We start from the raw sequence: 21,451 nt of genomic DNA, 5'->3' as shown, positions 1-21,451 counted from the left end.
CCCTCTACGCTTCGTCCTCTCTAACTCTCTTCTTCCTGTTGCCTTCTACGTTTCTGTGCGTTTTTAGAACCTATTATCTTTCCTCCCTCCCGTCTACCGCGCCATTCCCTGCCCCTCCCCTCGCTTTTATACTATTTCGCGGGAATCTCTTTAAATTCCGTATCCCACCTCTAAAAAAAAAAAAAAGCTCTCTTAACTTTTGATTTCTTTGGCTTATTGGAAATGATGATGTCAAGGCAATACCCCATCTGAAATGCCATCCAGTGCGTCTCTGGACGCCTGAAGCAGCCCATAGATTTGGGAAAGGCAATTTTCTGTTATTTTCTCTAGTATTGAAAGAGGGGACGGAGGGTGTGTAGCCCGCTGTGATATACGACAATACAGTCCTGTGGTCACTGGTCTTAACCAATGATTGAATGGTTTTAACCTGAGAATCAATAGTTGATCTCCAGACTGCTTTTAACGTCCCGCTCCACGGGGACCTGTCACCGGTGAGTTACGACTTTTATTATCGCCTGTATTCAGAAGTCAGGAGAGATCTTCGAAGTGCTGTCAGTTGTGGTCCGTTTAAATTGAATCATTGTAGGTTTATTGACTATTTATTTTTGTATTATTTCTAGTGAATTCTGGCTGGGCTAATGCATTTTTTCTTCGAGTGAAGTTCTAAATATTTGTCATGAATTAGCCAAGGGATTCAGCAACACGAGACAAATAATATAAAAACTGTTTTGAATGACACTGTTAGAGAAAAAAATATAGTTTATTCCTCTGCATCCTCACAGTACCCATCAAGGCCAATAAACTGTTACATTTTTGTTTCCGGTCCCATTAGCCGTTATTTTGCAGTTCGTGGTGAGTTCTTTCTGGGCAAGTTTGAATAGAAGAGATTAGCGTTTTGCGCAGTCATTATTTCAATGAGTCGGTGTGTGTTGTCTGGACGTCCTCTGACGTCCGTCCTTTTTATATTTATTTAACTAGGCAAGTCAGTTAAGAACAAATTATTATTTACAATGACTGCCTACCTTGGCCAAACCCTAACCCAGAAGACGCTGGGCCAATTGTGCGCCGCCCTATGGGACTCCCAATCACAGCCGGTTGTAATACAGCCTGGAATCGAACCAGGGTCTGTAGTGACGCCTCTAGCACTGAGATGCAGTGCCTTAGACCGGTGTGCCACTCGGGAGCCCACCCAAGGACAATAAACTGGTCAACCGGTGCAGAACAACGACCTCCAATTCTGTCTCACAGCATTATAGGATGTGTGTAACAATGGTGTCAAAATATGTTTAATACTATCATGTCAATCTCATTGAATGTCAGAGCTGATTGCATGGTACACAAAGCTCCTATCAATTTGAAAGTGCTTACTTTTCCTCAGCCCCCTCCCTCATCTTATCAGTCAGGCATTTTGAAATCACAGATTTAGCCTTTAAAGCATATTATTGACAAATGTTTGAGAGTTGCAATTGGCAGAGCACAGAGAACAAACATTTCACCAAGAGTGTGACACTGTCCAGAATGGGAGAAGAATGAGGAAGTTCTGATAATGCAGTGATAATGAGAATCCAGTGGGAGAGATGACGTTGTTATGTTGTTTGTTCCCTGGGTAAACTCTGTCCTTGCTCTAGTGTTTGTTCCTCCTCTATTTGGATACATATTATCCATCCGTTCTCTCAGCCTGTCCAATATAACATTATGCACATGGAGAACTTGGTCTCTTGTTAAAGACTCCGTCTAGACCACTGTATTAATCACTCTCTTTCCCCCCTCAAGATGACGCAAGAGGGACTCTCCCATTGAATTCACTCCTGGAGAATAGTCATGATGGTGTCAGCGACAGGGTGGATTCTCTTCTTCCTCTTTCTACTGGGGGAGAGAACAGCACGTAAGGGAAACAAGACATTGACATTTTAGTCATTTAGCAGACGCTCTTATCCACATATCGCGGTCATAGTAAGTACATTTTCCTCAATAAAGTAGCTGCCAGCAAAGTCAGTGCTATTGGGGGGTGGGGGGGTCAAGTGCGAGTTCATGAAAGGCCATTTTTATTTATAATTTTTAAAAAGATGGGGGGGGCTGTGGGATTCTTTAAGATATTCTTGGAAGAGGTAAGAGACAGTTATAGAGGTACTGTTAATTCTACGGGATGTTTCAATACTGAATAGTACAACTTCACTACTTTCTCTCAAAAGTACCACCCAGAGTGACTCTGCTTTCAAAGAGCTATGTGTCAAAGGTCAGATTTTGGTTTAGCAAAGTGAAAGTGGAATATTCAGAGACGTAAAAAAATAAAAATAATTGAAAGTTCAGTCAGGGGGCACTCCCCAGTTAGCTCTGTTCAGTCCGAGAACAACAAGCTGTCTTTTAGTAATAGTGGGCCAACAGCCACTGACTGGAAGAAGAGAGCAAGAACCAGAGACAGACTGAGATGTAGACAGAGAGGCTGAGTGAGAGGGCTTGTCTGAGACCAGAGCAGTCGATTGGAGCACTAGTGTGTTTATGTGGTGGATTGACAGAGACTTGTTGCTCCTGTTTGTCAGTGAGAGCAGAGAGTCTGCTGCTGACCCCGTCCATCCTGCCTGTTACCAAACCTCATACCAAGTTCAGATGGTCTCTCTGTGTTGTATTTTTCAGGGACATCAAGTGTTTTATTTTTCATTTTATCTCTCCCACCAGAGACCCAATCTATATGAGTTTGTCCTCAATGTTCCCTGTAAACAGAGTATACAGTCGTAGCTCCATTTTGAGTGACATCTAGTTGTCTTTGCAACTGTGCAGTTGACTGTGGGGAACTGCAGTGCTCTCTGTCTCCAGCGGGGGAGCATCACCCTGTGCAGGGGCTGTTGGAGCGCTTTGAGGCCGGCCCGGGCTGTGCAGCCAGAGAGAGCGGGGAGAAAGAGACCCATGTGATCGCTGTGGGGAGAGGGACACGCAGCCCTGACAAACAGGTGCTCCCTCTCTGTTCCTCACAGTAGGACACACCCACACCCACTCCCACTCCCAATACGCTGTTCCTCCCTGCCCTGACCCCCTCTCTTCCCTTCTAGGTGACTGTGCTCCTGAGACCCCTGTCTCTGACTCATCCCCCCCGTCAAACCCTCATCCTGGTACTGAGCTCCAAGAAACCAGTGCGCTGGTGGCTGGAGGCTGAGAGACTACCCCCGGATCTGCCTGTGCTGGTGCAGGTCAGTCTGTGCGTGCGTGCTCGTGTGGTGTGTGTGTGTACCTCTTTTAGTCATTCATCTGTCATTCACCCCCAAAAAAACACAGTTTTGATGAGAGTATTTGCTTCCTCCCATGAGGAACGGATAAAAGTACTGACCCCTCCAGTGTGTTTGTGTGTATGTCTGTGCATTTGTGTTGTTTTAGAAACATAGGCCCCCACAAATGAATGTTTCTATTACTATGTGTTGTCATGTGTCTCTCTGTAACCACAGTGCCCCCCCTTTGCCCCAGGTCTCTCCTAACTCTACAGTGCAGCCCTACAGTCTGGCAGTGCAGGTGCAGCCTGTGCCCTCTCTGCCTTTCCGTCCGCGGGCTTTGCTGCGCTGGGCAATGCATCGCCATGGCTCCCTGTCCTCCCTCACACACACAGCCCGTGCCAACCGTGTCTATGTCCGCGTGGGTGAGGGTGAGCCAGCCCGAAACACACACACACACACACACATACAACTAATACACGACTCTGGTCTTTCTGACCTTCTCTCTCCCTCTCCAACCAAGTCTCCCCTCTGCCTTCCAGATACCACCATGCCCCGCGTGTGCCAGCTGCAGTCTCTGTTCCTGTCACATAACTACCTGACCTCTGACCTGCAGCCACAGGAAGTACAGGGCTGTGCTCCAGTTGGCGGAGGCGACCCAGAAGTGCATGTCATCAAGCTCCATTCAGCAGGGTCAGGGCTTTGTGGGTAAGTTTAGGACGTCTCCAGCATGTGAAGAAAATCATGTGGAGAATATCAATCTCTGAAGCTGTTCAAGTAATATAATGTTGAGCTATTGAGTTATCCCTTAATCATTTTATAAGCATTTTCTCCCTCTATGCTATTCAGTGACCTGTCTCTTCCTCTATCCCAGCTCTCTGCAGGTGGAGGTGACTATTTCTCTGGTGCCCCCAGTGGCCAATGCTGGGTGGCACAAGTTGGTGCTGATCCTCACTAGTGCCGTTCCAGTCAACTGGGCTCTCACAGTCCCAGGGCTCCGGGGACACATCTCTGTCTATGTGAGGACACTATCCAGTAAAACTTGACACATTATGGTATTTCTCTTATCATGTGGGCTAGAATGGGTCCTTCACCTGTTCTGGAGTTTGGTATAAAAGTCATAAAATGGTTCTAAGTAAAAAATAATGATGAAATGGACAAAATAGCTAAATAAATGAAAGGAGCAATACAATCATTGAGTGAAAGCCAAGCTAAATGTGATTTCAAAACCTCAACGTGAGTTCAAAATATCAATGGACATATCTCTCAGGTTATCTTGTTGTTAAATAAACACATTCAACTTGGCTTTGACAGCGTTTGTCAGGTTATCTTGTAACACAAACATCCCATTTATGCATTTTTTTTTACCATTTCTCTATCTCCCTTGTTCTTTCCTCTCAGTCCTCCAACAGCGTGTCCCCACTCTACCCTCCGGAACCTGACCTGACACTGACTAGCATGCTCACCTCTGACCTCTCTACCACCCATGACCTTTTGAGCTGGGCCAATCAGAGTGGCTTTCCCAAAGTGGCCTCATACACAGAGGCTGACCTGGCCAATCACTTTGTGATCAGACTGGCTGGGGGCGGGACAGGTCAGGACCTGTGTGTGTCTCTTGTGTCCCTCATTGTGTGAGTGAACTGGATGGTTTATTTTGTGTTTCCTAACAGTGTGTTTGTGTTGGTGTTTCTCCTGATTAATTATGTTGTCTTCCTATATTGAAGGTCATGTTATCCCTAAAAAGGTGCTGTTCTGTGTGTTAGCACACCTCTCTCTCTTTCTCTCCCTCCACACAGAAGGTGGCCCCCCTGTGCGTATGCTGGATGACAGGCCCCCTTGGGTCCAGGAGCGCAGGTTGAGACAGTGGCTGAGTGAGGGAGGTGGAAGGACCAGTGGGGGCTGGGAGGCCGTCAGTGTGCAGTGTCAGGACGGACGACTCAACGTGGCCGTGGACAGACACATTCTGCAGGTCACTTTCACTATGTGGTTGTACTGGTAGTTTAGCGTGTTAGCGTGTTAGCGAGGTTACGGTTGTACTGGTAGTTTAGCGTAGTTAGCGAGGTTATGGTTGAACTGGTAGTTTAACGTGTTAGCGTGTTAGCGAGGTTATGGTTGAACTGGTAGTTTAGCATGTTAGCCTGTTAGCGAGGTTATGCCATACTAATACCAATATACTGCATGTAGACCTACAGTGTATTGTAGGTTCTTATGATGGTACTTAGTGTAGCTTTTGTGATGCTCTCTTTCACACAGACCCTGTCTCTCCCAGTGTCAGAGGTGACACTGCGGGATCCTCAGTGCCTGGCCCAGTCCAACAGCAGCCATTTCTTGTTGGCATTCCCGGTCATTTCCTGTGGGACTGAAGGGCTGCTGCAGGGAGAGCCCAGAGGGGTACAGTACAAAAACGCGGTAAGACAGAGAGGTGGTTTTAAGGGGTAAAATATCTGCAGAGAACATTTTAACATGTTTTGTGAAAGGTTTCTGTAATGTTTTTGTCTCACCAAAATGGAGTCCAAAATGGTAATGGAACCATGGGTCTGGGTGCAGCCATTTACAAGTGATTCTGTGCTAAACACAGTCAGCAGAAAGAGCTGTGTAATTGGGACGTCCGGCAGCCTCATCAGAGAGGCAGATCTGATGGGAAGATAGAGCAGGGATGGGCTTCCCTTAGGTGGGGAGGGGGAGAGGGACACGGAGGTCACTATGGAGCCCCTCACTGTCTCTGTGTCTCTGTGTCTCTGTGTCTGTATCTGTGTGTGAGATTGAGATAGATGGCGAGAGAGGTACAGTAGAAAGGCAGAGGACAAGAGAAGAGAGTAGAAGAGCAGTGCTGTAATTGTGTTGTTGTTGGTTAGTGTGATCTGAAGGGCCCCTGAGGTTGTGTAAGTAGTCTGTCTTATCTCCCCCAGGCGCCACTTGGGTGACCTAGGTCAGAGTGTCCGGAACACTGCTGATCAGCCTGAGTGTAGCTAGGCCTGGAGACGAGAGTATGGGAGCAGGGGGCTGGGTAGTGGGAGTGGTGGAGGTCTGGGAGGAAAGGGAGCAGGAGAGGAGGGAGGCAGTGAGACAGACATGTAGCATGTGAATGAACTAGGATCTACTAATATATCTACTGACCTCTCACTGACCTATCTGCTCTAGTGTTTCAACTCTTACAGTACATGACTTGTCATGTTTGTGTCTATCCATCCTCTCAGGTTTTGCTATGGAGAAACAAGCCTCTGGTTGCCGTGGGCAATGAGACAGACGAGGAGCCCACAGAGTGGACTCCACTGGTCATACATGTGAGATGATACAGGTTGTGTGTTTGTGTGTGTGTGGTCCAATTTCACTCCATATTAGTGTGTGTTTGTTGTGTGTGTGTGTGAGACAGAGACATGTATATCTATGCTTGTCCTTATCATTCCATACATCTCCCTCTTTTCCATTGTCCTCTAAGTTCAGCTGTTTGGCTGCAGTCCCCAGTGTCCCAAGCCTTCCTGTGGAGCAGCCCACTCTGCAGGGGCCGGGGCCTCTCCCAAGGGCCAGGGCCGGCCCACTGGTCTCACTGCAGCTGTTTGTTACAGAGGGCTATGAGCAGAGGCAGACCGGTCCTTGTGCCATCACCGCTGACAACCGTGTCTATGTGGAGGTCAGTTTGCCTAGCTATGTGTGTGTGTTTAATTGTGTGTCTATCTGCCTGTCTGCTTGTCTGCCTGTCTGTCTGCCTGTCTGTCTAGCTGCTGATATAGCTCCTGCTGCAAATGCTACTTGTGTTTCTCCCTCTGCTAGTCTTCTACAGTATCAGCTGCCTCAAGCCCAGAGCAGACTTCCAGAAGGCTATTATAATCACATCTAGATATGTCACAATAAGTCCTTTCTATAAGAACTCTGTAGCCCTGCTATTACAGCACTAGAGCACAGCAGGTTGTAACAGAGTACTACAAATTACAGTACTAGTGTAATTACAATACTTATTACACTCTACTTACAAAATATCAACTAATGTGTTACCCATATTTTCTCTGACTGTTTTTGCCAAGCTTTCAGCCAAGGGGGCCCTCGGTGGGGGTGTGGAGGTGCGGTCCTGCATGGTGTCTCCCCTATCAGACCCCCGTGTGTCCCCTGGCTGGTCAGTCATTAGAGACGGCTGCTCTGCTGACTCCTCACTGACACTCAGCAACATGACACATGGCCAAGAGGATGAGGAGGAAGAGGAGGATGATGAGGAATATTATGAAGAGGAAGAGGAGGTACCAAGAGGCCTGTCGTTCAGGCATCCAGGAAGGGCTTTGAGGAACAAAGCAGGATTGAGAAAAAGGGAACACGGTGGGAAGAGGGGACGAGGAGGACGAGCCAAAAGAAAGGAGAGCGATGGAGGAATGGGAGGAGAGGAGGACCAGATACACAGACTGAGGTTCAGTTTTGTCCTTCGGCCCATCTACAACAACTCTGTCCAGTTCCTGCACTGTCGCATCCGTCTGTGTGGCCCTGAGTCAGTGACCCAGGGGCCTCCAACGGCCATAATACAGAGTGGCTGTCCGAAACCCTGGGGCCTCCATATCCCTGCCCTCGTATCTAAACTACCCAGCCAACAGGTACAGTACATGTTGTATATTCATAATGGCTAGAAGTATTAATGACTAATAGTAATGACTTCCACACCCCCTGCAACAACAAAAAAGCACCATTCTGCACTAACTGGCATTTTTATTCAGACATTTGGAATAACACAAATAAATAATCATAACATTTAAAACAATATAAATATAAAAATATATACAAAAATATGACTCAGAAATATCAAAAAGAAGTAACGAAGACAAATAGAACCAAATTTGTGTTGATTTGGCACTCGAGCATCAATACATTACCCATCACCCAACACTGTCAACCAAGAGTCAAGACTAAACCAATTCACCTTGGTGGTGTGCAGACTGCTTTTATATTATTCTTAACCATTTCAAACCAGAAAATAATGCAACAATATGTCTGTGAAACTATATATTCACAGTATTATGAATGAATTGTGGTTTATTTAGTAGCATTTCGTAGTGTGACTGATTTTACTAATTGCATTAGTACTGTACAAAGTTTTAGAGGTGCACTATTTGATAGATTCTCCCGCTCCCCCTACCTCAGGCTTCCAGTTGGGAGACCTGAGGTCAACCTACCCCTGCCCCCCTCCCCATCTCGTACTGAGTGGGAGACCTTCCCAGACAGTAGCCTGCCTAGCTCACAAACTAGAATCAGGGCGCTCACTCCGACAAGGTTAATTGATCCACAGTCCCACACGGTGACATGATATTATTGACGTGACGAGCAAATGTCACCGTTCCGATTTGTTTTGTGCAGGCGCCCCGTGCCGCTCACGGCAAGATGTCGCCCTGGGTGGCTGCCCATGTTGCCTATACCTAAATCCGCCACTGCTTATTCTCCTCTCTCTTCTCTCTGGCAGTGTGAGTACAGAAACTTCTCCAGACCCATGCTGGTCTATCAGCCTGTTGGTGTGGCCAGACAGCTGGCGCCACCTGCTGGTGAGTAGTAGATGGTTATTGGTGGTGTGGTCCACCTCCTCATTACATGGGCCTGAAGTAATTTACTTTCACTCTGTGTAAAAGGGTGTTTCTCTCTTCTTATCCAACTTTCTCTTTCTCTCTCTAGGTCAGAGAGGTCAAATGCCCAGTGTGTCTCAGCTGCCCAAGCCTATCCCAGCCCACAGCAGTAAGTAACTAACTTTAACCCTAGCCTCAACCCTAACCCTAGCTTCATGTTCACACCCCGGTTCAACCCTAAACGTAGCCTCAACGCTAACCCTAGTGGTTCAACCCTAACCCTAGTGGTTCAACCCTAACCCTAGCCTCAACCCTAAACCTAGCTTCATATTCACACCCCAGTTCAACCCTAAACGTAGCCTCAACGCTAACCCTAGTGGTTCAACCCTAAATGTAGCCTCAACCCTAACCCTAGCAGTTCAACCCTAACCCTAGCCTCATTCCTAACCCTAGCTTCATGTCCACACCCCGGTTCAACCCTAACCATAATATCAACTCCCGGATGTTCCTACATGTGTTTATTATCACAACAGTGGTAGTAACTTGGATTTGGCTTAACTACTACTTTTCCCTCCCATGTTTTTGTCACCCAGTCTCAGGGGTAGACACAGGCTCAGTGTTGGGGATTGTGTTTGTTGCTTTCCTTCTGGGCATCAGCCTGATGGGGGCGCTGTGGTGCATCTACTCTCACACAGGTAACCACACAGGACAGTTCCTAAAGTCTATCCTGGACCAAAGGCCAAAATACTGAGCTATACCACCATATTCACAAATAAACAGAGAACATTCTATACCTGCTGCTACTGTTTATTATCTGTCACTTTATTTCTAGTTATGTGTACATATCTACCTCAATTACCTCGTACCCCTGCACATCGACTCGGTTCCCCTTATATATAGCCAAGTTATCGTTACTCATTCTATTATTTCTCTATTTTCCTTTCTCTCTGCTTTGTTGGGAAGGGCTGTTAGTCTACACTGTTAGTGTAGACTGTTAGTCTACACCTGTTGTTTTTTCAAAGCATTTGACGAACAACATTTGATTTGACCTAGTGTAAGAGAAGATACTATTACAACTTTCTTACTATTTTTGAGAGAAATGCTGGGTTTATTCACCATGTATAAATGTTAGTGACACACTTGACATATGATTGGTTGCAGGGGCTCCTCCACCAACCAGAAGAGGGGGCCTGATGGAGAATACTAACCCTGCCTTATTAGACTCTTCCAACAGCTCTGTGTAGAGGTGAGATGGAACGTGAGCAACACACACAGCAGCTGGGGGACCACAAAGTAAAGAGAATGTCAAATTTAGACTAGTATTCTATAGACTTATCATGGTGGCACTAGCGCCCTTTGTGAATTAGTCAAGCACCTGCAGATTGCAATAGTGATATCTCGTATCATGTGTAAGAAATACAATATTATCATTCTCTATCTCATTTTCAGTGTTTCCTCTGGTAAATCTGAGACCGAGGGTAAAGTGGGACAGAAGATGAAACACCTGGTGTGTGTCTGTGAGTGTGTCAGACCTGGGTTGAAATACATGCATATTTAAGTATTTGTTATTTAAATACTTATTTTCCTTGTATTTTCAAATAATGCAGTATTTTTATATTTGTAAATACACTTGTCTGTGTAGTTGAGCATTTCCAAATTCATTCCAATATTTAAGTACTGAAAAATATCCAGATTGTCGTAAGGATCAGACCAAAACGCAGCGGGAATATGTATACTCATCTTCTTTTTATTTTGAAGAAGGAGAAACAAATAAATACGTATACCCCCAAAAAAAACGAAACAGTCCTGTCAGGTGCACAAACACTAAACAAGGAACAACTACCCACAAATCCAATAGGAAAACCCCTCTTAAATAGGACCTTCAATTAGAAGCAACGAGGAGCAGCTGCTTCCAATTGAAGGTCAACCCTATAAACTAAACATAGAAATAGAAAGACTAGATAGAACATAGAAATATACTAACATAGAACATTAACCACAAACCCTGAAACACATAAAACAAACACCCCTCTTACATAAGAACATAGCCCAACAAACCCCAAAACACTCTAAAAAAAACACCCCCTGCCACGTCCTGACCAAACTACAATAACAAATAACCCCTTTACTGGTCAGGACGTGACATAGATACTTACATTGAAATGTCTTTGAAAGTAATTGAAATACCCTAAATAGTCTTTGAACCCAGGTGTGTGTGTGTGTGTGTGTGTGTGTGTGTGTGTGTGTGTGTGTGTGTGTGTGTGTGTGTGTAAATACAAATACACTGAGGATACAAAACATTGAGAACACCTGCTCTTTCCATGACATAGACTGACCAAGTGAATCCAGGTGAAAGCTAAGATCCCTTATTGATGTCACTTGTTAAATCCACTTCAATCAGTGTAGATGAAGGGGAGGAGACAGATTAAAGAAGGATTTTTAAGCCTTGAGACAATTGAGACATGGATTGTGTATGTGTGAAATTCAGAGAGTGAATGGGCAAGACTAAATATTTAAGTGCCTTTGAACAGGGTATGGTAGTACCCCGGGGGGTGTGCAACTCAATATTAGGAAGGTGTCTATAATGTTTTGTATACTTGGTGTACACATGCTTGAAGCAATGAGATGTGTAAAGGTCTGAAAGACTGAGACTACATGAATGTCTACAGGTACATGGCCTCAGCAACTCCTCAAAGTGTTGGATGAAATACTAGTCAGTGCATTTGATCCATTATACTGTATCTACAATGTCATAACCAGGGCTCATAGAATGGAATGGTGTGACTACTGGCTATAGGACGAGCATCAATCTGAACCTAGCCTAGTCTAATGTTACAACAGAAACAAGCACTACAGTTTAAAGAGGAGGAACACATGAAGTCAAATATATGTCATGAGTAGAATATGTGTGAGGGGAATTGCCATGATCCAGATCCTTATTGTATATATCTATGTTGTAATCGTGACTCTTTGTTTGATATTGTCTGTGCTGTTGCTATTTAAATTAAATATCTGTAACAGTTTTTGTGTTTTATCTTCAAATAAAGTGCGGGTGAGAACAATGAATGACGCCCCAGAAATTCTAAACTTAAACAGAGTATTTCATTTTTTACATCTAAATCTCTTTTAATATATACTCATGCTGACCGGGCTGTGACACTGAAAATATACAGTCACGCTGTCTCGCCATAGTTGTGGAGCATCATTTCAACATAATCATTGTCTCTCTCTACTCGTACTGCAGTCAAAGACATTATGTTTCACATGTTCCCCATGGCCTGAATGTATATTATTATCTCCTTGGGTGGGCTGCCACAGTGAAGTGAAAATGGCAGCTTCATTCATACACAACAATGGGAGCTACAATTGCAACAGCTCTCTGAGGAAAATGGCCAATTACAGTGGGAAATAGGGGTTTGCTTTGTCACTCTACAAAGCACCTTTTTTTAAATAAGGCGTCTCTTAGACATACAGCACAGTAGAGACCAGGGCCTTAAGGGCTGGATTCAATCCGTAGCGTTAAAGTGTGACTGACATTTAACGGCAACGTTTCCGCGTTGGCGCAGACAACATTCATGGTAAACGTTGCATATGTTGGCTCAATCGAAAATAACCTTTACATTTCAACCGGTTACAACGCTGATCTTCTGCGATATGGATGGAATCCAGCTCGTACACTATATATGACATTGCTAGAGATGTTAACAAAGTGATCAGGTCCCCTCAAGGCACTATTGAAATGGTCAACCTGAAAAGCTGTGAGCGAAAGCAAATCCACAAAAACAAATGCCCAAATAACTTGAACACAAGTAATGTGCTTAGCCTCAGTCACTGATCAAAGTACCATATAAAAACAGAACTGCAAATACCGGTCAACAATCTCTATACAAAGCACTCATTCTTGTGCTACATACAGTACTTGTGTAATACAAATCTCCATTATACCCATGGCCTCAGCTTTGTGTGTACATGCTGCTAAGAAAACATTGTGTCTCCTGGTGGCGCTGTAGGTCCAGTCTGCGCTGGAAGCTGCTTTGGCAGTGTGTGCAGCTGAAGGGCCAGTAGCTGCTGTGTTTACGGCTGTGGGTGATGAGGTTGGAGCTCTGGCTGAAGGCCTTGCCACACACCTGGCACACATGGGGCTTCTCACCTGAGACAGACAGGGACAGACAGCAGGACAGACAGGGACAGACAGCAGGACATGACATGGAATTCAAGAAGAGAGATACTCTGTGACAGCAGCCAGTGTGTAGGGCAGAATCCTAACTTCAGATGTAAGTGACCTTTGCACAATGTGTATGTCAGTTGTACTATAATGTACACACACCAGCTGACCTATGTTCAACACACACTATGCTCATTTGTGTATGTGTCCTTACAGTGTACCTCCCCGCACATCAAATCAAATACATTTGTATTGGTCACACACACATAGTTATTAGATATTAATGCGAGTGTAGCGAAACGCTTGTGCTTCTAGTTCCAACAGTGCAGTAATATCTAACAAGTAATCTAACAATTCCCCAACAACTACCTAATACACACAAATCTAAAGGGATGGAATAAGAATATGTACATATAAATATATGGATGAGCGATGGCCGAGCGGCATAGGCAAGATGCAATAGATGGTATAAGATACAGTATATACATATACCTGTGTGTATGAAGGTGTGTTTCTTCATGTCTGACTTCTGGTGGAACCTCTTGCCACAGTACTGGCAGGGGTAGGGCCTGGTGTCAGAGTGGATGAGCAGGTGGGTGGACAGGGTGGAGGAGCGCTTGAATACCTTCCCACACTCCTTACAGCTATAGCTACGCTCCTGGAACACACACATTAACAGAGATGTGGTTAGGATTTTACCATTTAGTATTTTTATATAGTTTGTGTTGGGAAGTGGAGAGACCTCCACCAATGTACTTCTGCCAGATATACCTTTGGTCTTCCGTACATGCCCAGAGCTTGTTTTAACTCGTAGGGGTGCTCTGGGGCTTTGGCTGATGTAGCCAATGGGACTGCATGCACGCATGCATGTGACCTGAGTAAATGAGTCTTCAGTACAGCTCCCGAGGACGAGACCTGAGAAAAGAGAAAGCTAAGAGTAACAGCAGATGTAGCTCGTACTCCCAGAGATGTCAACCATATTCAACACAATTACCCCTCACAGCCTCTATTCTCACACCAAACTAATCTGCTGTTATGTTATTTTCTAACATGTCACAGAGCCCTGTCAAGTACAATTTCTACCACTCTACTGTCACTCTTGTCTCAGGTCACAAACACCAAACAGTATCTCATTTATTCTATTTTAGTCATGCCTGAAGGGGTTTGCGTGGTTTGGAACCACACACTTTTGGTTGATACACCCTATAAGGGTGGATGTGCTGTTCTGATTATATTGTAATTCCTGACCCTTACTGGTTCTTCTTACCTTTTCACAGAGGGGGCATGGGCTGGTGGAGTTGAGGTCCATATGTGGCCTGTGGCTCAGTAAGACATGGACCAGTTTCTCCAGCTCCCTCTCTCTGTCAGGGCCCCGGGGCCAGAGTAGGGACCAGGGCAGGGCAGACTCGGAAGGCTCCACACCATCATACCCTCCGGTTTCTGTGGAGTAAGTGGCATACTAGTAGATTGAGTTTGCAATAAAAAAAAGTATTTTTGATTTGATAAAGATAGTTATGACAATCAAATTGAGGCAATGTGAAGTGTTTAACGCGATGGAATACAAATAAATACAAATATCTACATCTACTTATTTATTATTTACAATAAATAGAGTGTAGAGCCATAAAGTCAGGATCAGTCGGGTACCTGCAGACCAGCTGGTCCAGATGTCAGCTGGCGAGGTGCTGTGTGGTCTGGTTGCCATGGCGTCCCAGCTAGGGCAGGGGTAGTCCAGGGTGTCGTTGACCTCTGACCCTGAGCACAGGTTGCCCTGGTCCTCCTGGAAGGGGCTCCGATGTGGGGACCTTACTTCCTGCCACGCCCTGTTCTGCGTGTCGTGATGATTTGTATGAGGTTGTGGCTGGTCAGGGTTTGTGTGTCTGGTGCCTTTAGAGAAGCAAGGGGGATGAGATCCTGGTCTCTTACTCTTGACCAGGAATGAGCGAGGCATGACAGAGCTGAGGCAAGGGGGAGGTGGAGAGTGTGAGAGAGATAAATACCTACAGAACAGACAAGAGACGAGGAGTTATTCGAAATTCACTTAACGACAGATTCTTTGACAGTGTTCCTCTGTATTAAAGAACAATGAACTAATATTATTTAGAGATTTTTCATTTCATTTTTCTACAAATACCAATGCCTTAAAGACTCACACTGAGTATACCAAACAATAAGAACACCTTCCTAATATTGAGTTGCACTCAATTTGTCGGGGCATGGGCTCTATAAGGTGTGGAAAGCGTTCCACAGTTTTGCTGGCCCATGTTGACTCCAATGCTTCCCACAATTGTGTCCTTTAGGTAGCGGACCATTCTTGATACACACAGGAAACTGTTGAGTGTGAAAAACCCAGTAGCGTTGCTGTACTTTACACAACCGGTGCACCGGTCACCTACTACCATACCCTGTTCAAAGGCATTTAAATGTTTTGTCTTGTCCATTCACTCTCTGAATGGCACATATAAACAATCCATGTCTCAATTATCTCATGGCTTCTTTAACCTGTCTCCCCCCTTCATCTACACTGATTGAAGTGACATCGTTAAGGGATCATAGCTTTCACCTGGATTTACCTGGTCACTCTACTGTATGTCATGAAAAAAGAACCTGTTCCTAATGTTTTGTACACTCAGTATATTTATCCACAGAATCATTCACCTCACTTACAGAATTTCTGGAGAATGTGAAATGTGTTTGGATAGTAATGACATTTTTCTGCAATTAAGTAATGGACATAAAATAGTTTTGATATATAAATATGTGTTTCTACTGTAAGAGATTGCAAAATTAGAGATAATACATTTTTTGATAACATTAACTTTCATTCATGAATTTTCCACGTAATGTAACATAGTCATTCATCAAATTTTTGAAAAATGTATTATCTCTAAAAATTGCTCTGTGAAACATTTACACACATCACACTTATAGGAAGCTGTAATGTCAGTCATGTTGCTCTGCGTTAGTATTCCTTATCTTCGTATGTCAATGTGAAACACACACACCTGTTGATAAATATTCAGTTAAAATGCCAAAGCCTGTGGTTTGGGTAAGAAATGCACCATGGCCACCTGCACACTGTTTTTTTTTAAAAACATTTCAAAAGCAGGTCTTTCTCTGAGGACTACTCTGCTCCGGCATTGTTTTAAAGTCAAGCAATTCAAACTGAAATCTCACGATCTGTTGTGATAAATACATTTGGAGCTTTTTACTAAATAGATCTACATCTCTATAAGTTTTCAAAAGTTTCTAAATATGACATATGTAACCAAATCATTCATGAAATAGCATACAATCCTACCATACAATGCAATCAAATTACAAATGCAACATATTTCCTTTGCAATTCTCCTAATGATATTCACAATTCTACACATTATCAGAATATATTTTTTACCATTGATCACCTAGCTGTACATTAATAAACGACACAAACTTTTGCAAAAACAATAACCTATTTTGGTCAGTTTTCAGTCAAGCTCAATCTTAAAAATATCTAATATGTTTTATTGCTCGTCAGTTAAATGTATTAAAATGAGTCATATCTGTACTGAATTGATCCTCAAATTCAATAAAAGTCATGCAAAACATTAAACACCAATCTCATATTATAAAGTTGAAATCTGGAGAGAGGCTGAATTCTTTAACTTACCACTTGTATGCACAGTTGAATCTGGAGTGGTTGCTATCTCTTTAGCGTCAGTAACATCCTCTTTTCTTTACCCTCTCACCCATTAACTAATGACATGACAGAAAACAATTGATTTGGTTTGATTTTAAAGCAGTTGCTGAACAAAGGATTGTGGGAAAGCTCAACAAAAAATCCACCACCCAACCTTTACAAGTGCATTCAAAGTCTATACCTTTCAGCGTACAATTCAAAGCATTTACCTAAAGGCTAGAAATTAAACATGTTAATCTATTAAACTCATGCTGTAACATTAATTTCACTCTTACACACATAATAACAGTATGTGACAATGATGCATAATATTGGTTATTTTTCAAGATGTATCCATAGATTTTCTAATCAGAAATAGTCTATCAGCTAGATAAACAGTTTTTCTTTGTTTTAGTTTTTGATTGAATAAAACAAATCTGATATTCCCAGTTGTTAACCAACTTCTGTAATGGAAACCTGTGCTCGGTGTTCAGCTTGTTGTTTGCATCCTGCTACCATACACCAGAAAGGACAAAGCACACATCCAAACCTGTCCCATCTTGGTCTGGGAGTCAATGTTCTATGCTACTGAATCACAGGTAACTTGGAGATACCGGTAGCAACAGTCATACGGAGGGTAGTAAGTGTGTACATTAAGGTCACTTGATTGTGTTTAAATACCAAAGTCTCACGTAAAAACAGGGAACTTAATTTAACCATGTAACCTTGCTATGGGAGGTTATTGACACACACATCACTGGTGTCTATGCAGTGTGGAACGCGTATAATACGCAACCCACACAACTCTCTTCCTGTGACTGAGGTAATTTAAGTGATCTCCACCACAGAAATAGAAACGCTCTCCCACACTTGAACAAAGACGAAAAGAGCTGCTAGAAGATGAAAGGATTTTACTAAACAAGTGAAGTAAAGAAGTGAGATTGCAAATAAAACTGTATTATAGCTGATGTCCATTGAATTACAGTGAAAACTACATTGGAGATCACTGTATGACTCAGCACACGACATCTTAGATTGAAACAGGTCAGAGGCCCTCAGAATAGCCTCAATTAATCTGGGCATGGACTTTACAAGGTGTCGAAAGCGTTTCACAGGGATGCTGGCCCATGTTGACTCCCATGTGGACCATTCTTCATACACACGGGAAACTGCTTCAAAAACCCAGCAGCGTTGCACTTCTTGATGGAAAGCGGTGCGCCTGGCACCTACTACCATACCCCATTCAAAGGCACTTAAATATTTAGTCTTGCCTATTCACTCTCTGAATTTCACACATACACAATCCATGTCTCACTTGTCTCTAGACTTAAAGATCCTTCTTTAACCTGTCTCCTCCTCTTCATCTACACTGATTGAAGTGGATTTAACAAGTGTCATCAATAAGGGATCATAGCTTTCACCTGGATTCACCTGGTCAGTCTATGTCATTGAAAGAGCAGGTGTTCTTAATGTTTTGTACACTCGTTGTATTGTATCCTGTGAGCAGCAGACAGTGGAGTTGAGTGTGCCACTGCCTTGATGTTCTGGAGTAGAGCTTGGCAGAGCGCTGTGGTTACTGTGGCGGGAGGCTGGCAGCCTTCTCCCAAGAGTTTCAGGGGGTGCAGGCAGGGGGGGGCAGGTTGTTGAGACGGGGTGGTAGGCTCGGTGGGTTTGTGTCTCGTCTCTGATGGGGGGGGGGGTTCAGGGGCTTCTCTTCCTACATCCGTCCCTCTGCTACCCTGCTGCTGCTCCTGTCTTTCTAGGAACCTGAATCTTGGGGGTCTGGGGTGGAGGGGTTTGGGGAGGGGGTTATGGCTGGTTGGCATTTAGTGTACTTTTCCTTTCTTTGTTTTTGTCTCACCTGTTCTGCTTTCCACTGTGATATGTTCTCTTGCGTTCAAGTACGCTCCTGGCTCTGAGCTCCAATGAAGCAGTCTGTATAAGGCTTTGGTTATGAAACCAGCATCACAAGCACGAATGGAGCGACAGGTGAGGATGCAAACACAAGACTCTCTCTGGTCAGAGAGTGACCTGGGGTTGGACTGAACTAGGGAATACACGATGTTAGGATGCGGTCTAGGTGCCGTGGTCCCCCTCGTTTATCACAGCTGAGCAAATTTTCCATCATGGCTCCCAATCTTGTTAGAAGGACAGGTGCCTAGTAGAGTGTACGTGGCTGAAAACCTACTGCTCGACTCCCAGTGTGTTACATCTGCTCCTGCCATGCCCTCTACTGCTCATCCTGTGTCTCCTTGACCTGCCATCACTCCCCCAATGCTCTCTCTCTCTCTCTCTCTCTCTCTCTCTCTCTCTCTCTCTCTCTCTCTCTCTCTCTCTCTCTCTCTCTCTCTCTCTCTCTCTCTCTCTCTCTCTCTCTCTCTCTCTCTCTCTCTCTCTCTCTGTAATTGTGTGGGCGGAGACAGGTGTGCTGGAGTCAGAGCACATCCCCACCAGCTGCAACCTGTTCCATAATCAAGACCTCTACAAATACTCAGCCCTGCCACTTCTACGCTGCCAGATCGTAATCTCTGCTCAGTCAGTTTACGTTTCCAGCCATTTGTTCCTGTTTAGATCCTGTTGTGCCTGTTTTCCCTTGCCTGACACGGTTTTTCCTCTCCGCTATAGTTCTACCCGCTCTGACTCTGGTCCCTGTCTCCAGTCCCACGTCTCGTCAGTCCTGCTACTCTGTTCTGGATCCCCCACTCTACTGCTCCCTTGGATTCCCCTCCGGACCTGCTTACCCTGTCTCAACCCCTCTCGCTTCAGCCTCAGCCTCCGCACCTGTTTTCCTGCAACCTGCCCAAACTTCCCCTGGCCTGCACCCCATCTTCCCCCTGTGTTTAAATAAATACCTTGGTTACCACATCCCAGTCTCCTCGTTTGAGTCTGCTCTTGGGTTCACCTGTTCCACTCCGCGTAACACATTGGTTCACTGCTGCAAATGTCTATTCTTACATAGCCCTCCCAAACCGGCGAGAATATGAAATATTATTTTTCTCAAACAACCCTCTACGCCAGTTTAACCGCAATGCAAATGTACATGAGCAGAATTGGAGTGACTGGGAAGTGGAGTCCCCATTCAACTGGGATGAGAAGACTATAACTGTAATTTTCAGACAGGCAGAGTCTCTGACCATGACATAGAACTGTATCTGCAACATTACTACAATCACCTTCAGCTTGTCTTAAAACCAGTAGACACCAATGGGATATGGTATGGTCTAAGAGGGTACAAGGTCCAGCCCAAGAGAGGAACAGATGGTGCTGTAGAGATCTCCAACAACATCGTGCTAGGGCCACACAGCTCCAGAATCTTCTACCTAGGACAGACCACCCGCTGCTATGTCTGTAAAGCCAGTGACCACCAGTTGAAGGATTGCAAGACTGTCAAGTGCTGGAGATGCAGTGAGTTCAGCTACAAGTCCAGAGAGTGCACGAATGAAAGCAAGTGAACACTCTGCAATGGTGATGGGCACACCTACTTCAACTGTCCACAAGCCTACAGCAACAGAGCAAAGAATGGTGGAAGGGGAGCAGAACCTGAAGCTCAACAACTAACTCAGCCAGCAGACAAGCCCGATGACCCCCAGATCCCTCCCTCCCCTAACAAGCTGAGCAGCAGAGCGGTGAGGAGGAGGAGGACAAGGGAGCAGAGAGAGGTGAGGAGGAGGAGGACAAGGGAGCAGAGAGAGGTGAGGAGGAGGAGGACAAGGGAGCAGAGAGAGGTGAGGAAGAAGGGAACAAGGGAGTGGAGAGAGGTGAGGAAGAAGGGGACAAGGGAGTGGAGAGAGGTGTGGAAGAAGGGGACAAGTTAACAGAGAGGGGTGAAGAGGAGAGAAAACACGAACCCGAGTGTAACAGCCAGTCATGCAGTCAGTCTGACAGCACACCAGAGAACAAGAATGACGAAGAGAATGATGACAGCTTTGAGTCCGCCAGTGAAGAGCCATCCCAAGACTCTCCCCTCCCTCCTGCAGCAGTCAGGTCCACTCAAATGGAAGCTCATGATGACGACCCACCAAACCATGCCAGTACTCCGGCCACCTCCCACCTCCCTCCCTGGTGGCTACCCACCTAATTAAAAAAACTGCTCTAAATGAGTACCATTAAATAGACTGCATACAAGCAAAACTTTATCAATATTTACAGGACTTTTTTATTATCAGTATTTATTATGATTATCTCTAATGACCAACAAATGGAAGTATTTTTTAAACGTGTGCCTTCTATTTTGCAATGTGTATTTAAAAATATTGTCAACTAATGAATTTTATTAATTATTGATTGAAAATAGATACTTAATTAACATTATATTAAAACTAAAAAACTAAAAAATCTAAAAGATATGACGTAAAACAACTTGTCTGTATCTAATAAACAAGAAAAGAAACTGTCTTTTTTCTAGAGCTGGGTATGGGGCCAGAGAAGCGAGTGCTGGGCCCAGCCCAATTTCACTGACTATTGTGGTTTTAACACATCAACCAGAGATGGCCTTAATCTCTCCCAGAGATACAAACACATGAATACATACACAAACATACCACATGTTATTGTGCATCTGCAAGCAGGCAAAGTCCAATGCAAACAGGCAAAGTCACATACACATGTGCATGCATACAGTGCACACACTAACAAACGTGAACAGTCACACACACAGGCATAAAGTCACACAGGCTACACCATTCAGGACACACTCTTGAAGACATACAAACAGTAAAACAGTAAAGACATCCAAATTCTGTGAACAAAATCGTCCGATACAGAATAGAGGAGAAACAATAGGCGTTTTCACACTTGAACATTTTCCCTGCATGGGGCAACCACAGGGGGAAATGATCTAATGAAAAAAAACGCCCATCACTGATAGCAACAAGGAGTCCAATTTTTCCTC

The 21,451-nt window shown here is 44.5% G+C and overlaps 2 protein-coding genes across 7 annotated transcripts; one reads left to right on the top strand and one right to left on the bottom strand.

Annotated features, from left to right (window-relative positions):
* LOC106607025 (transforming growth factor beta receptor type 3) lies at nucleotides 1–11,028 on the top strand. Of its 6 annotated transcripts, none has more exons than XM_014203565.2 (18): nucleotides 1–491; nucleotides 1,774–1,885; nucleotides 2,779–2,948; nucleotides 3,048–3,185; nucleotides 3,457–3,631; nucleotides 3,743–3,908; nucleotides 4,075–4,219; nucleotides 4,602–4,794; nucleotides 5,000–5,169; nucleotides 5,454–5,609; nucleotides 6,398–6,484; nucleotides 6,640–6,831; nucleotides 7,223–7,777; nucleotides 8,638–8,716; nucleotides 8,844–8,903; nucleotides 9,328–9,429; nucleotides 9,896–9,980; nucleotides 10,184–11,028. In XM_014203565.2, exons 2-17 carry the CDS (start codon nucleotides 1,822–1,824, stop codon nucleotides 9,976–9,978), a joined length of 2,535 nt encoding a protein of 844 aa, XP_014059040.1. In that variant the 5' UTR covers nucleotides 1–491; nucleotides 1,774–1,821; the 3' UTR covers nucleotides 9,979–9,980; nucleotides 10,184–11,028. The 6 variants fall into 6 exon arrangements, with proteins under 6 accessions (XP_014059040.1, XP_014059041.1, XP_014059038.1 ...); XM_014203566.2 differs by having other exon boundaries at nucleotides 3,457–3,625; nucleotides 4,997–5,169; nucleotides 10,184–11,027; XM_014203563.2 differs by having other exon boundaries at nucleotides 2–491; nucleotides 4,997–5,169; nucleotides 10,184–11,027.
* A 536-nt stretch (nucleotides 11,029–11,564) lies between these two features.
* Nucleotides 11,565–20,547, bottom strand: LOC106607026 (zinc finger protein Gfi-1b). The gene is made up of 7 exons (XM_014203569.2): nucleotides 20,409–20,547; nucleotides 16,552–16,637; nucleotides 14,547–14,899; nucleotides 14,167–14,339; nucleotides 13,671–13,814; nucleotides 13,392–13,557; nucleotides 11,565–12,884 (listed from the first exon to the last, which is right to left on the bottom strand). Exons 3-7 carry the CDS (start codon nucleotides 14,848–14,850, stop codon nucleotides 12,688–12,690), a joined length of 984 nt encoding a protein of 327 aa, XP_014059044.1. The 5' UTR covers nucleotides 14,851–14,899; nucleotides 16,552–16,637; nucleotides 20,409–20,547; the 3' UTR covers nucleotides 11,565–12,687.
* Nucleotides 20,548–21,451: the final 904 nt, after the last annotated feature.

Source organism: Salmo salar, chromosome ssa06 (genome assembly GCF_905237065.1).
Source record: "Salmo salar chromosome ssa06, Ssal_v3.1, whole genome shotgun sequence".
In the NCBI taxonomy this organism is placed as follows: Eukaryota; Metazoa; Chordata; class Actinopteri; order Salmoniformes; family Salmonidae; genus Salmo; species Salmo salar.
This window is presented reverse-complemented; position numbering and strand designations above follow the sequence as displayed.

Coding starts and splice junctions, on each gene's coding strand:
- LOC106607025 (XM_014203564.2), top strand. CDS start 1,822: ATGATGGTGTCAGCGACAGGGTGGATTCTCTTCTTCCTCTTTCTACTG. Junction 3,909..4,074: donor GCAGGGTCAGGGCTTTGTGG/GTAAGTTTAGGA, acceptor CCTCTATCCCAG/CTCTCTGCAGGTGGAGGTGA. Junction 6,832..7,222: donor ACAACCGTGTCTATGTGGAG/GTCAGTTTGCCT, acceptor GTTTTTGCCAAG/CTTTCAGCCAAGGGGGCCCT.
- LOC106607026 (XM_014203569.2), bottom strand. CDS start 14,850: ATGCCTCGCTCATTCCTGGTCAAGAGTAAGAGACCAGGATCTCATCCC. Junction 13,815..14,166: donor CATGCCCCCTCTGTGAAAAG/GTAAGAAGAACC, acceptor CTCTTTTCTCAG/GTCTCGTCCTCGGGAGCTGT. Junction 13,558..13,670: donor GCATGTACGGAAGACCAAAG/GTATATCTGGCA, acceptor TGTGTGTTCCAG/GAGCGTAGCTATAGCTGTAA.